Here is a 16,428-nt window from a genome sequence, read left to right as displayed (position 1 = left end):
CCCTGCAGTAAGGCTACTTTCACACATCAGTTTTTTTCCATCAGGCACAATCGAGAAAAAAACGGATAAAACGGATCCGGCGCCGGATCCGTTTTATTCCCATTGATTTGTATTAGCGCCGCGGATTGTGCTGGATGGCATTGTGTTGCATCCGGCTTTTGCAGCCAGATGGAATGTCTCTTGTAACGTTTTTGTCTCTGACAAAAAAACACATTGCACCGCATCCGGCGCGATACGGCGTGATTTACAATGGAAGCCTATGGACGCCGGATCCAGCACGATGCAGTAAAAAACGGATGCGGCCGCCGGATCCATTTTTTTTAAACTGAGCATGCTCCAATTTATTGTAACAACGGATCTGGCAAAAAAAATGGACAAAACGGATGCGCCGGATTCGTTTTTTGACAAATCCGGTATTCCGGCGCATCCGTTTTTGCAAATTTTGCTTCGGATCCGTTGCATCAGGCACACGCCGGATTGTGCCTGATGCCAAAAAACTGATGCGTGAAAGTAGCATAAGTAAATAACATAGAGCACTTAGTTGACACAATTTTGATCAAAAGAGCGTAAAAGCCATCCCGCCGCAACAAGGTGTACCCCAATCAGGATGATCCCTAAGGCTATGTGCCCACGGGCGCTCGTACTTGCGAATGTATCCGCAGGTACATACGCATGTTTCCCGCAGCTGCCCGCCGGCGTCCGCAGCTGCCCGCCGGCGTCCGCAGCTGCCCGCCGGCGTCCGCAGCTATTTTTAGCTGCGAGATTCTAGCGGAATAGCTACGGGAAACATGCGGTAATTCATGCGAATTACCTGCGGACGTCCCGGCCTCTATCTCCATAGCGGATGGCCGGGACATCCGCAGGTAATTCCGCAGGAATAATTGACATGCAATTATACCTGCGGATGCGGACATCCGCAGCATGTTTGGCGGCTGCACTTTCCGCAGCGTGGACACAGCACTTCCCATGTTCCATAGGATAACATGGGGAGTGACTGTACATGCTAAAACCTGCGGATTTATCTGGAAAATCCAGAAAAATTCGCAGGTTTTCTGCGGACAAATCCGCAAATACAAGCTGCCGTGGGCACATAGCCTAACTCTTGTGGATCACCTCGCTATTTGTCCACAGACCTCAAAATAGGGGGCAGAGCAGGAACCAAATCTGACTGTTTTGCACCTGTCAGTTTAAAACTATATAGAGACAAAATGCTCAACCCAAAAAAGGGGGAGTCACACACATGTAAGTACAAAGTACAAAACCAAAGAAACGAGTCGGAACACCTGCTGGTATAACTGTAATGTGTAGGTGCACATTCACACTATGGTCATTTAACAGACAAAACCTAGGATGAAAACAAAATTAGCAAATACACAACAGTAAAATAAATAAACAATAATAGTACATATATAAAAAACAATAGTTCAAGCAAAATTGTTTCTTGAAAACTCGTGCCCGCTATACATTTATAGACATTGGGTTTTTTGCACATCTTTTTCCCCATAGATGTTTATAAGGATTCTGGGGGGAAAAATGCCCATAAAATTGCAATTATGTTTCAATGTGGACTAAATAAGTACATTAAAAACAATGCACTAAATCTACAAAATGCAACAAAAAATAGAAACGTATGAAGAAAGCAACAAAAACTCAATTGCTGTTGTGTATTTAGGTGTACAAAACCCCCCCAGCATTCTTGCATGTAGAAACATGGCCTATGAGCTCAACTAAGGCACATACTGTATGTGACAATCTTTTTAATTATCTTCATTAGCAACTGGCAGAACTACAAATACAGCTCTGAAGTATAATAAAACTGGAATTCTGAATCAGTGCACGATAAGTTAATAGTGTAGTTACAAAGTTTCTCAATTTTGTTTGCAGGTTATATTCATAGGCAAGCTTTAAGGGGAACCTGTCACCAGCTTTTTCCCTAATGAGCTGTGATCACCACCAGTGAGCCGTTATATACGGCATTCTAGAATACTGTATATAAGAGCGCAGGCTGCTCTGTATAACATTAAAAACTTCATTATACTCCCCTAGGTGGTGGTTCCGGTCCAATGAGTGCCGCTGCTCTCGATCCGGTGCCTCCTCCATCTTGTGGGACCACTGTCCTCAGCCCTATCATGTTGTGCCTCATTTACACAGATGCCTTTATCGCACTCCTGCAGAGGCGCACTTTTATCTGCCTTGCTAAGGGCAGAGCAAAGTATTGTAATGCATAGGCGTGAAAAAAGGTCAAAGATGGTCCGTGCATGTGCACAACAATACTCTGAGCTGTCCTCAGCAGGACATATCAAAGTGCGCATGCGCAGGAGCCAATGGAGGCCTCTATGTGAATGACTTTGGACACATCAAAGTGCGCATGTGCAGTAGCCAATGGAGGCCTCTATGTAAATGAGGTAGGACACAGCATAGTGCGCATGCGCGGAGCCAACGGAGGCCTCTATGTGAATGACGTTGGACACATTAAATTGCGCATGCGCGGAGCCAAAGGAGGCCTCTATGTAAATGACGCAGGACACATCAAAGTGCGCATGCACAGGAGCCAATGGAGGCCTTTGTGTAAATTATGCAGGACACATCAAAGTGCGCATGCACAGGAGCCAATGGAGGCCTCTCTGTAAATGACGTAGGACACATCAAAGTGCACATGCGCAGGAGCCAATGGAGGCCTCTATGTGAATGAGGTAGGACACATTCAAGTGCGCATACGCAGGAGCCAATGGAGGCCTCTATGTAAATGAGGTAGGACACAGCAAAGTGCGCATGCGCAGGAGCCAATGGAGGCCTTTGTGTAAATGACGCAGGACACATCAAAGTGCGCATGCGCAGGAGCCAATGGAGTCCTTTGTGTAAATGACGCAGAACACATCAATGTCCATGCGCATGAGCCAATGGAGGCCTTTGTGTAAATGACACAGGACGCATCATGCACACAGAGCTGGACAGGAGTTCGGCGATCACAAGAAGAGAGGAGGCGCTGAACCAAGAGCAGCGACACCCATTGGACCGGACTGCCCCCTGGGTGAATATTATAAAAGTGTTTTTTACATGATACAGCACGGCCTGGGCTCTTATATACAGTATCCTGGAATACTGTATATAAGGTCTCACTGGTGGTGGCCCCAGCACTTAAGGTTCCCTTTAAAGGTTTTTGTTTATTTTTTTGTTTTTGCTTTTAAGGTGGACATACCCTTAATGTTGTTTTTGAAAAGTATTTATACTACAACATTCTCTATATATAGTATATTAGGTTGCTGCTTTTCATAAAACTATAATGAAGCCTGTTGTATTTTATTCTAATGCATTAACAATAGTTGTCATCACGTGCATGTGTAGTTATGATACAATATATAATGCATTCTTTTTTTTTTTTTCTTTTTCACCTGTCCACCATGTCGCTCTTCTTATGACACGCCTCTGCTTGCTGTTTATGTTGTTGTGCTTGACCCCTTTTGGCCATTGCCATCATGTGCTCCCTGCCTGCTAATTAAGACTCAGCCAGCTGTTACATCACTGAAGCGACCCCTCAAGGCCACCCTTGACCTGGTACTTGGACCTATGACCTTCTTGCTTTGCATGTGACCATCTTTAAGTGCATGGATTTCCCTTAACGTACATGTTTGTGTTATCTACATGATTATATACTTTTGATAATGTCTCCTGGTTTGCAGCTTGTTTTCATTTCACAATAGTCCATAATGGTAAAGGATTATAATGTACCATCAACATTTTATCTATACACACATTGGAAGTATATATATATATATTTTTTTAATTTTTTTATTATTTTTTTTCCTCTGTCTCTCTCTGTTAACTATTTACCTATCTATTTACAGTGGCTATAAAAAGTCTACACACACCCTTTTAAAATACCAGATTTTTGTCATGAAAAAAAAAACATACAAAGAAGAATGAATTTTCAACTTTATCCACCTTTAAAGGGAATGTATCGTCAGAATAAAAATTTCAATAACTGAAAAAATGTAAAGTAATAGTCTTTTAATGTTTTGTTTAAATATTATTATTTTTTTTTAATTGAGCAAAATATAAAAAAAAAAAAAAGTTTGATATTGTCCACTGTTTCCATTGTTAAACACTAGGGGGAGCAGCTTCTGAAATCCTACAGAAATCCCACTGTATAAGAAGCTCAGATTACAGCTGCAGTAAAGTGGGCGGAGTCTGCTCTCCTGCGTGTGATGGCACGCCTCCCCCCTCCCAATCTGAGTGTTTACAACAGATAACAGAGAATGACATGTAGGGACACAGTGCAGAGCCATTTTGTTGGTGACCAGAAATGTCTAAAGTGTCACCAAGGACAGCAGGAGTATCACACAGGATAGGATTAGATACCCAGCTCAGCAGACAGTATCACACAGGATAGGATTAGATACACGGCTCAGCAGACAGTATCACCCAGGACAGGATTAGATACACAGCTCAGCAGACAGTATCACACAGTATAGGATTAGATACACGGCTCAGCAGACAGTATAACACAGGAGAGGATTAGATACACAGTTGTGCAGACAGTATCACACAGGATAGGATTAGATACACAGCCGTGCAGACAGTATCACACAGGAGAGGATTAGATACACAGCCGTGCAGACAGTATCACACAGAGGATTAGATACACAGCCATGCAGACAGTATCACACAGGATAGGATTAGATACACAGCCCTGCAGACAGTATCACACAGGAGAGGATTAGATATACAGCCATGCAGACAGTATCACACAGGAGAGGATTAGATACACAGCTGTGCAGACAGTATCACACAGGAGAGGATTAGATACACAGCCGTGCAAACAGTAGCAGTGGTAGCAGCGGCGGTACTCACATGCAATGGCACACACACACACACAGCAGCGGCGGCCAGAGCGGTGGCTGGGGAGAGCGAAGGGAGGGGGTGTCATTGGAGACGGTAACGGCGGAGGGAGGTGCAGCGGTAGCAGTAGTGGGGGCAGAGCAGGGGCTGGGGAGAGCGGAGGGATGGGGTGTCATCGGAGACGGTAACGGTGAGGGTAACAGCGGTGGTAGCATTAGCGGGGGCAGAGCGGGAGTTGGGGAGAGTGGAGGGATTGGGTGTTATTAGAGATGGTAACGGGGGGAGGGGAGGGTAGGCGGCCCGTACTCACACATCCCGGCGGTTGACAGGGGTACAGTGGAGCAAACAGTCTACACTGTGATCTCCTCTCTGTGCTGTGATCTGGACAGCCCAGGGGGCATGTCCAGGTCACAGCACACGCCCACTGTAACGTAATTGATGGGGTCGGATCCCGACCACTGTTCTCTATGCACAGGGGCTACCACAAAGGAGTGAGTAACTGTTGTTACACACACAGCAAATCCAGCATGGCCCCCAGTGCCTTCAGTAAAATTAGAATTAAATAAAAACTAAATAAGCTGCGATTTTCATTTTGTATTAAAAATGCTTGATTTCATAATCACTATTTTTAATACAAAAATAAAAAAACGCGACACCTTACCTTTAATATCAACTATAATTTGCACAAATCAATTGAAAAACAAACTAAAAAAAAATTTGGGTGCAAAAAAGAAAAATTAAGAATAACTTGCTTGCATACATAGTCACAATCCTAAAACTAATATTTTGTCAAAATACCCTTTGAATTTACAATATGATGAGCCGTTTTGTAAGTGTCTATTAGCATAGGGCATCTAGAAATTCAGTCTTCTATATAGTAGCTCCACATCTGTCAGGTTGCAGGGGTGATCTCCTGTGCACAGCGCCTTCTTCAGGTCAAATACAGATTTTCAATTGGATGCAGGTCTTGGCTCTGTTGGGCCATTCCAAACTTGGGCCATGCCATGGCTTTGTTGGCCCATTCTATACTTCATCTGCCGAAGCCATTATTTTTCTCATTTGGAGGTACACTTTAGGGTGCTTTACACGCTGCGACATCGCTACCGATATATCGTCGGGGTCACGTCGTTAGTGACGCACATCAGGCGCCGTTAGCAACATCGCAGCGTGTGACACCAAGGAGCAACAATCAATGAGCGCAAAAACGGCAAAAATCGTTGATCGTTGACACATTGCTCCTTTTCATAATATCGTTGGTGGTGCATGCCGCTGGTTGTTCGTCGTTCCTGCGGCGTCACACATTGCTATGTGTGACACCGCAGGAGCGACGAACATCTCCTTACCTGCGTCCACCGGCAATGAGGAAGGAAGTAGGTGCGCGGCATGTTCCGGCCTCTCATCTCAGCCCCTCCTCTGCTATTGGCCAGCCGCTTAGTGACGCCGCTGTGATGCCGAACGCACCTCCCCCTTGAAGGAGGAATTGTTCGGCGGTCACAGCGACGTCGCTGAAAAGGTATGTACGTGTGACGCTGCTGTAGCGATAATGTTCGCTACGGCAGCAATCAAAAAATGTCGCACTAACGACGGGGGCGGGTGCTATCGCTAGTGATGTTGCTGCGTGTAAAGCAGCCTTTATACAACCACCAATATTTTTTTAGTTTTGTTTTTATTTTTTTCCTCAAAATGACTTTAGTTGGAATAATGTGTTGGTTGATTTAATGTGGAAAAAGACCTGAAATTATTCTTTTTGGGAGGATTTTTTTTCACAGGCCAAAAACTGGGCATTTTAGGGGTGTGCAGACTTTTTATATCCACTGTAACTATGTACCTATCCAGTTTTAGGATGTGAGAGAATATATTAATTGATACTTATCAATATACTGATATTATAAATATATAATATAATATATTATATATATATATATATATATATATATATATACACACATGTATTCAGTATATATTTAATAAATCGTACAATAAATAGTAAATAATAAAAATAAAAAATTAAATAATAAAGAATAAATAATAAATATAAAATATATAAAATAAAGTAAAATTATATCAGTTATATCTATATATCTGATATAGTTATCACATATGTCATATATAAATATATATATATAGATATATATATATATGTATATATGTAAACACACATATATAATTAATATATATATATATATACATATATATATATATATATATATATATATATATATATATATATACATAGGTATGTGACATCTAATACCTACCGATATATTCTAGCTATTTATTATATCACTCTTTCTTTACATCTTGCTTTAAATAATTACCATATAATTAGAATTGTGATATCTGTCTCTTTCATATACATCTACAGTATTTGTCTCCATTTGTTGGTCTTATCTATATTACTCTAGCTCTCTATCTCCCATACAACATTTGACTGCAAACTAGGCTTTTCACCTTCCACAAGAGATGCCCTGAGGTTTACATTGTCCGTTCCTTTCATCATTTCATATTGTCTCTCCGTGTATTAGACTCACTCGCTTTCTATCTATTGGTCCTGCACCAAGTGATCTGCTCCATTTTGCTGCTTGGTTGTGTCTCCTTTTGCACCAGTATGGCATAAAATATATTTTGGACCACAAATTAGTCTTGGCCCATGATCTAGCGATACGTAACTGACATCTGGGCAGAGATAATGGTAGTAAACATACGCCACCAGCTCATTAATCTGGGTTTTATATCGAGTAAATACCTTGGAAAGGGAAGTAAAATGCAGCGATGTCAAACTTAGTGCATGTCCAATATAGTTGTTAATCTGATAAACATATGTTTGTGGTCCACAGGATATCATGTTTTCATGTTTTCAACAGGGGTTTATTATTTTTCATGAACGGCCATGAAACAATTATGGTAAACTGCTACACATAGCATCTATTGCTATACACTACAAACGTAAAGCGGTTGTCCACTACTTTTACAATGATGACCTATCCTTAGGATCGGTCATCAATGACTGATTGGCCGGGGTTCGACGCCCCACACCCTGCCGATCAGCTGTTCTCAGTGCCGGCGGCATCAGCAGGTGGAAATGTTCCGTTCCGGAGCTGCCCCGTCTTCTGATAGCATACTAAACATGCGCCTTCTATTGATTTCAAAGGAAGGCGGATGTTCAGTACCTGGCTTCGGTCACTATCAGTTGATAGGCCAGTTCCGGAACTCAGGATTTCCAGCTATCTGCTGCAGTCACCAGCACCAAAAACAGCTGATCGGTGGGGGTGCCGGGTGTCGCACCCTGGCCAATCAAATGTTGATGGCCTTATCCTAGGGATAAGCAATCCATGTAAAAGTAGTGGACAACCTTTTTAATTGGTCTAAAACTTTTTTAATGCTTGATTTCTCTGGTGGTGGCCTACAAGATAGATTTAAAACCTTTTGCTCGGTTTCCTAACATTATGTCACCATTGAAGTGCCCTTCTAGCTAAAGAGAGTGTAGAAAACAGCCTCCAACTCTTAATGCTTCTTATTAGTTTAGATTCTTCTGCGCATGAAAAATATCCTCAAAATATTAAAAAAAAAATGGAACTTGTAAGAATTGTTACCGCTATTCCACCTACTAATAACGTGCATACTAAGAAAGATCAAAATAGGATATCCTAAAGGTTTATTCCCAAAACTAATAATAAGCCCAGTGGGTTGCTCAGCAGCTCAGCAAGTTGTGATATACTAAAAAGGGACATTTGTTTTACATGAAGCCCCGCTGAGAAAATGTAGTGTAATAGAAAAACAGAGAAATAAACTTATTTTTTTAACTAAACTTCTATTTAATATTTCACATTCACTTCCAGCTTTTTTCAAGGTCAGACTAATGTTTAGTGAAAACACTATTCCTCCTAGACCCATTATTCGTGTTTCCATTAAACTTGTTTACATAGGAAAGCACAGAAGAGCCAGGCAATAGATTGGCAGAAACCAGATGACGCAGGATGCCCACACAACCTCATATCTGGGAAGAAGAGCAAGGACTGAAAAGTCTCATATCACCTTCATAACATCCATTTAGCTAGATTTTCAGTATCTACCGTAAATTTAGAAATGTAAGGTTTGAGTTTTAGGGGTAATTTACATTTTTATTTCAGAAAATAAGGAACACATTTCCCTAGATAATGTTTTGGGGTTTTTTATTCACAAATATGCAGGTATAGAGTTGCAGTGCATTTAACACCTCTTAGTGACTAGGCTTGACTGGGAATCTGTCAGCAGGTTTTTGCTATGTAATCTAAAAACGGCATGCTTTAGGGGATGACACAGATTTCAGCCATGCATTTCTTATGACAATGTGTTCAGTTGTTTACCTTTATAGCTTCAGCAGCTTATCATTGCTGGACTAGGACAGCTAGTCCGGTATGCCCCCTGCTGTGATAAGTAGCTCACTGTCTATATACATTGTATGTAGAAAGCCTGGTGTGGGCAGGGGCAGCTTTCTCAGCTCTGCTACATGGCTAAATCTAAAAACTCAGTGTCAGAACCACTGCAGCCAGTAATTTAAGTGATACATCGTTGGATTCAGAATATCTTTTCCTACATCATACTGCTCTCAATTGAGGTAGCAAAAACCTGCTGACAGATTGCCTTTAATGAAAGGCAATATTTTATTTATTTATTTTTAAAAATCCCTTACATAATTTTTTTGGCTGTACAAGTCATTGCCTATATTTTTAGCACTGTTTTTTTTATATACTGTACACATTTCACGCCAAAAAACACTTCAACTTAATTTTCAAGGTTATTAGGGTCTTGAAGATACCTAATGTATAGTTTGGGGGTGGGGGGTTTCCATAATTTGTCAAGCAAGAGGACATAGAAGATGTATGGGAAACTTCTTTTTTTTTGTTACCCCTTATTGAATCTGCGGCATTCATAGGAACCCTCACTACAGGGGGAAGCAGCCATCTGCTGTGCCATGTGTCAGTGGCAGAGCTAGAACCCCACAGCTCTGCCTTCAGAGACCCAGCAATCAATTGATCGCCAGGTCTTACAGGAGCATCTGCAGACCTGAGCCTTCTGAAGACTATGTATTTCACTGAACACTACCTAGCTTGGAAAATAGAAGACAGAAGCTGTAATAAACTGCTTCAGTCTTCTCCTAAAGGCCACGTCACACTAAGCAACATCGCTAGCAACATCGCTGCTAAGGAACAACTTTTGTGACGTAGCAGCGATGTTGCTAGCGATGTTGCTGTGTGTGACATCCAGCAACAACCTGGCCCCTGCTGTGAGGCCGCTGGTTGTTGCTGAATGTCCTGGGCCATTTTTTAGTTGTTGCTCTCCCGCTGTGAAGCACAGATCGCTGTGTGTGACAGCGAGACAGCAACAACTAAATGTGCAGGCAGCAGGAGCCGGCTTCTGCGGACGCTGGTAACCACGGTAAACATCGGGTAACCAAGGTAAGGGCTTCTTGGTTACCCGATGTTTACCGTGGTTACCAGCGTCCGCAGAAGCCGGCTCCTGCTGCCTGCACACGTAGCAGAGTACACATCGGGTAATTAACCCGATGTGTACTGTGGCTAGGTGTGCAGGGAGCCAGCGCAAAACGGTGTGCGCTGGTAACCAAGGTAAATATCGGGTTGGTTACCCGATATTTACCTTAGTTACCAAGCGCAGCATCGCTTCCACGCGGCGCTGGGGGCTGGTCACTGGTTGCTGGTGAGATCTGCCTGTGTCACAGCTCACCAGCAACCCGTGTAGCGACGCTCCAGCGATCCCTGCCAGGTCAGGTTGCTGGTGGGATCGCTGGAGCGTCGCTTAGTGTGACATCTCACCAGCGACCTCCTAGCAACTTACCTGCGATCCCTATCAGGTTGTATCGTTGTTGGGATCGCTGGTAAGTTGTTTAGTGTGACTGGGCCTTAAGGGTCCCCGCACCATAAATTTATCATGGCTGGAGTTAAAGCCTTGGACCAAGTGCCGTAATTTTACACCGCTTGGTTGTTATCTTGTTAAATGACAGATAAACCTTCCTGTGGCCTTGTACTCAGTTCATGGCCACACAAACTGGAAGTGAAGTGGTTGCTAGGTAACCTGTAATAGAATAGGACATAGAGAGATGAAGTTACAGGCCCAAAGCTTGAGGCTGCACTACTTAGAGATCCTGATAAGCTTCCCTGTCTTAATTTCTGGCAGACGCAGTGTTGTCACGGATACCTCATGCACATCCGAATCTTTTTATATGTCCGCACACATAATTAAGTCATTAATGATGTAGATAGTGATCTCTAGTCACAAAGGTGATAAACAGCTTTTTTCGTTTTCTTCTTAAAGTCGCTTTTAATTTTTCTTATCTTGTATTCATTGATTTTTTTTCACCAAAAACTTTAAAAATGGTTTGTGACTTTTGGCACAAAAGCAAAAACACTGTTTATTTGTGCCTTTTACTTGTTTTTGTGCCTTTTTAGAGCCAAAAAAGTCACAAATTCCACTAAAATGTCATGCAACTTGCACAGATATTTCATACTTAAAATCTGATGTAGATTTGAGCTTAAAGAGGGCCAACCACCAGGATTTTCCTATATAAACTAAAGGCAGTGCTATACTGGCGCAATCATGCTGATTCTAATCATACCTTTAGTTATGAGATCGGATGTATACTTACTGAAATACAGGCAAGTAAAGTTTGTGAAATGTACTGTTCCTTGATGATACGTGCTGTAGAATATCTAATAGGTGGGTCAGGTTTTGCTAGTTATTCCCGCCCCTGTCTGCTGCCTGTCCTTCTACCGCCGCTCCGTCCTCCCTTCTCCCTCCCCCTGTAAAAACAGAGACAGGGGAAGGAAGGATAGGCAGCAGATAGGGGCGGAAATAACTAGCAAAACCTGACCCACCTATTAGATATTCTGCAGCACCTATCATCAAATAACAGTGCATTTCACAAACTTTACTTGCCTATATTTCAGAAACTATACATCCGATCTCACAACTAAAGGTATGTATAGAATCAGTATGATAGTGCCAGTATAGCACTGGCTTTAGCTTATATAGGAGAATCCTGGTGGTTGGTCCTCTTTAAATGCTGCAACTTTTTTTAAAAATCACAATTGTTTGAATTGGCTGAAAACATCAAGAAACTCCAAACCCCGCCCACAAAGGTGAACATAAAGAAAAATAAAGAAATAACATAAGTAAGCCAGGCCAACTAGTCAACTTTAAAGGGAACCTGTCAGGTGCAATATGCACCCAGAATCACGAGCAGTTCTGGGTGTATATTGCTAATCCCTGCCTATCCGTCCCTGTATCTAGTTGCATAGATAAAAGAGATCATTAGAAAAAGTATTTCTAAAGATCCGATATGATATGCTAATGAGGCCAGGGACTAGTCGCAAGGGCGTTACTTCCCTTGGATAGTCAGCCACCTTAGCATCTAAACATTCCCCTGTGAGCGCGCTAACATGCTAATGAATACGCAGTGTCAGAGGATGATGATCTCTCACCTCTGCTGCCATTGCACCCGATGCTGGATTTTGGCTCAGTGCGTATGATCCCGGGCTTTCGGTCATGCGCACTATGATGCCGGGTGTATGTGTCCTGGCTTCAAATTTATGTTGTGCGCCTGGCCGAAAGTCCAGGATCACGCGCACTGGGCCGTAGTCCAGCGATGGCAGCAGATAGCTGAGTGCGACCATACTCAGACACTGCGCACTCATTAGCATGTTAGCATGCCCACAGGGGTGTGCTGACATTCTAAGGGTGACAACTAGCCAAGGGAAGTAACATCCTTGTGACTAGTCCCTGGCCTCATTGGCATATCCTATGGAATCTTTAGAAATACTTTTTCAAAAGATTCTTTTATCTATGCTACTAGATACAGGGACGGTTAGAGTGGCTTTACATGCTACGATATCAGTACCAATATCGCCAGCATGCGACCCGCCCCCATCTTTTGTGTGAAACGGGCATATCGCTGCCCGTCGCGCACAAAATCGCGCACCCGCGTCACACATACTTACCTGCATAGCGACGTCGCTGTGACTGACGTACCGCCTCCTTTCTAAGGGGGCGGTCCGTTTGGCGTCACAGCGATGTCACTAAGCGGCCGCCCAATGACAGCGGAGGGGCGGAGATGAGCGGGACGAACATGCCGCCCATCTCCTTCCTTCCGCATTGTGGCCGGCGGCAGGTAAGGAGATGTTCCTCGTTCCTACGGGGGTCACATACAGCGATGTGCACTGCCGCAGGAACGAGGAACAACAACGGCAAAGCGATAGTATCGATAATTGGGAGCGGACCCCCATGTCAACGAGGAGCGATTTTTGACGTCTTTGCAACGATCCAAAATCGCTCCTTGGAGTCACACACTACGAGATCGCTACAGTGGCCGGATGTGCGTCACAAATTCCGTGACCCCCAACGAGATCTCGGTAGCAAAATCTTAGCGTGTAAAGCCCGCTTTAGGCAGGGATCAGTAATATGCACCCAGATCTGTCCGTGGTTCTGGGTGCATATTGGACCTGACAGGTTTGCTTTAAAAAAAGAAAAACAAAAAAAAACAAAAAACACAAAAGAATTAAGTGCAAATGAAAAATAGAAAAAAATAGGCAAAAAAGGTCCCAAAAAAATAGACAATAAAAAAGTGTAAATGCAATAATGAATCTGGCTCTGTGTTCCACACTTTTTATCCCCCTGTTCTTTCCTATTTTGCTGTTTGTAGATCTTGCCAATAAGCTGGGCGTTTTTGTATATGACATAAGTGGATCTGGCTAAAGAGCCCTATAGGTCCTGCCCGTTTATCATTAGTTTATACCATAGATGTACTTTCTAACCTTTCACTCTAGGCCTGACGTTTTCCAGGATGAGTGGTAAAAGATGTACATTTTTGGAAACACAAATTTTGCTGTATTTTTGGGAAATGTTTTTAGTTGACGTGTGGCCTCCTAGTGGTAGTAATGTGAGTTGCAGTTTGGTTTGAGAAATTGAATTTTTATTGTGGGCAACATGTGGAAAGTTAAGGGTGTATACTGTAGTGCCTGAAATTTTAGGAGAACAGATAGTTAAAAGTCCTTAATCACGTAAAATAACTGATATCAGTATATAGGGGGGTTCTATAGGGACTTTATTACAATGCGATATCCTGTGGTCCACAAATGCATGTCATACAAAATAACCCCTTCTAATCTGTAATCAGCTTTGTAAAACCCCACAATGTTTCCTCATTAAGGTTCCTAGTCTTACGTCCAACATTTTGTGATTTTTGTTTTAATTACTCGGTGATGTCCTTAAATAATGATATGTTCTGTCTTTAAGAAATGATACATTTGCAGGTGATTATGTGCCCTGGATTGTATTTAAAGCATGCAGAATATGTATTATTCCTGGTCTTTGGGGTTTTTTTGCCAATCATTCCTTCCTAATTCACAGGCGCTGCAGCCTGGAGCACTTCAACCTTTACCAAAGAGGCCAGCACTTGAAAAAAGCAATGGGGCCACCACGATGTTTAACCCCAGTGTTTTCCACTACCAACAGGCTCTAGCGAATATGCAGTTACAGCAACCTGCATTCATCCCGACAGGTAAGATTCATTTCATTAGCTACATCTATGTGCAAGCCGTGAGTGATCCAAGGATATAAACATAGATCTACATCTTTGAGGGCAAAATATGGGCATCTGGGGGTTGTTGCGGTATTCCAGCACAATTACCACTACTTTCAATATGACCCAAAAATGTTTTTTTATTTGATTACTATATTCTGGCATAACATAATATGCATAATTCTCCTACAGGTTGGCCAATAAATTGTATACCTTGTCTGTAAAGGCCCTGTCACACACAGAGATAAATCTACGGCAGATCTGTGTTTGCATGGAAATTGTCGACAATCAGTGCCAGGTTTATGGCTGTGGATAAATGGAACAATATGTCCATGATTTCACTGTAACCACAGATCTGCCAAAGACTTATCTCTGTGTGTGACGGGGCCTTAAGGCTGCGTGCCCATGATCAGTGTTTTCAGTGTTTTGGATGCAGCGTGTTTTCCCTGCATCCAAAACGTTGCATTGTACAGTACAAGCACAGTGGATGGGATTTCTCGAAATCCTGTGCCTGCTGTGTGTGTGCGGTGCGGCTTTCTGAGCCACAAGCATGTCAATTCTTTGCTGCGGAGTTGCACGCGTCCTCCGTATGGAGAACACAAGCGAGAGACCGCAGCGCACTGAACCATGATCGTGGTCACGAGCAGTAATGGTCTCCTGCGGAGGAGGCTCGCGGCCCAATAGATCAGGACCCGCCGCATCCAGGATGCAGCAGGTCCTGATCGTGGGCACCTACCCACATGTCCCAAGCATCTCACCATGGTACACTGCCTGCCAATTTAAGCTTTGAAACCTTTTACATAGTGAAGATGGGTAAAATATTTTGTTTTCTATTTTTTTTTACTTTTTAAAATCTTTTTTTTTAATACTCTATGCAAGTTCAGGCATTTAGGTAAGAATATTTTAAAAGCTGTTGTATGTAGGAACCTATTTAGTAGTCTGGATTGATACCAAGAATAAGTTTTTGCCAGAAAACACTATCACTAGCTTGTAATTCATGGGACTTTCTGAGATTTTTAATTGATAGCACTGCATTTAGGATGTAGCATATAGGGTTCAGACCCACACAATCTCAGCCAGGCACAGCTATGATCATGCACAGTCTCGGACTGGCCCACAGAAGAGCAGGAGAATCCTCCAGTGGGCCCCTTTGCAGTAGTACGTCACGTAACCCCAAAACATGATCACTAATTGGCACAATACACTTGTTTCACTATGTACAGACAAAGGAAGCATCTCATCATTCATTTTACAAACTACTAAGTACAGTATACTATTATATAGAAGCAAAGGGAACTTTGTGAATGTAATATTTGCCAATCAATTAGTCAATCTTACCCCTCCCGCCCCAGTCTGACACTGGTCATGCTGGGCCATGCAACTTTAACAATCACCATGATTTCTTTACCCTTCTGATCAGTAAGGCGGGCTTTGTACGAAGCCGATGCTGCGATGTCGCACGCGATAGTCCCCGCCCCCGTCGCAGGTACGATATCGTGTGATAGCTGGCGTAGCGAAAATTATCGCTACGCCAGCATCACATGCACTCACCTGCCCTGCGACCGTCGCTCTGGCCGGCGACCCGCCTCCTTCCTAAGGGGGCGGGTCGTGCGGCGTCATAGCGACGTCACACGGCAGGCGGCCAATAGCGGCGGAGGGGCGGAGATGAGCAGGATGTAAACATCCCGCCCACCTCCTTCCTTCCGCATTGCCGCCGGCGGCAGGTAAGGAGATGTTCCTCGCTCCTGCGGCTTCATACACAGCGATGTGTGCTGCCGCAGGAACGCGGAACAACATTGTACCTGTCGTGCACCGGCATTATGGAAATGTCGGTGAATGCAACGATGATACGATAACGTCGTTTTTGCGCTCGTTCATCGTATCATCTAGCATTTACACAGTACGATGTCGAAAGTGACGCCGGATGTGCGTCACTTTCGATTTGACCCCACCGACATCGCACGTGTGATGTCGCAACGTGCAAAGCCGCCCTAACAATCCATACGGTCAGATCA

General features: G+C 43.3%; 1 protein-coding gene across 5 annotated transcripts in view; it reads left to right on the top strand.

Annotated features, from left to right (window-relative positions):
* Nucleotides 1–16,428, top strand: part of MBNL3 (muscleblind like splicing regulator 3) — a 233,956-nt gene that overhangs the window by 197,698 nt on the left and 19,830 nt on the right. For all 5 annotated transcript variants that reach the window (XM_075323729.1, XM_075323726.1, XM_075323727.1 and 2 more), the window contains exon 6: nucleotides 14,242–14,392. In XM_075323729.1, the coding sequence (XP_075179844.1) occupies nucleotides 14,242–14,392 (151 nt within the window). The remainder of the gene's footprint in view (nucleotides 1–14,241; nucleotides 14,393–16,428) is intronic.

The sequence above is a fragment of the Anomaloglossus baeobatrachus genome, chromosome 9 (assembly GCF_048569485.1).
Source record: "Anomaloglossus baeobatrachus isolate aAnoBae1 chromosome 9, aAnoBae1.hap1, whole genome shotgun sequence".
Classification (NCBI taxonomy): domain Eukaryota; kingdom Metazoa; phylum Chordata; class Amphibia; order Anura; family Aromobatidae; genus Anomaloglossus; species Anomaloglossus baeobatrachus.
Note: the sequence above shows the minus strand (reverse complement) of the source record. Positions and strands in the feature narration are given on the sequence as shown.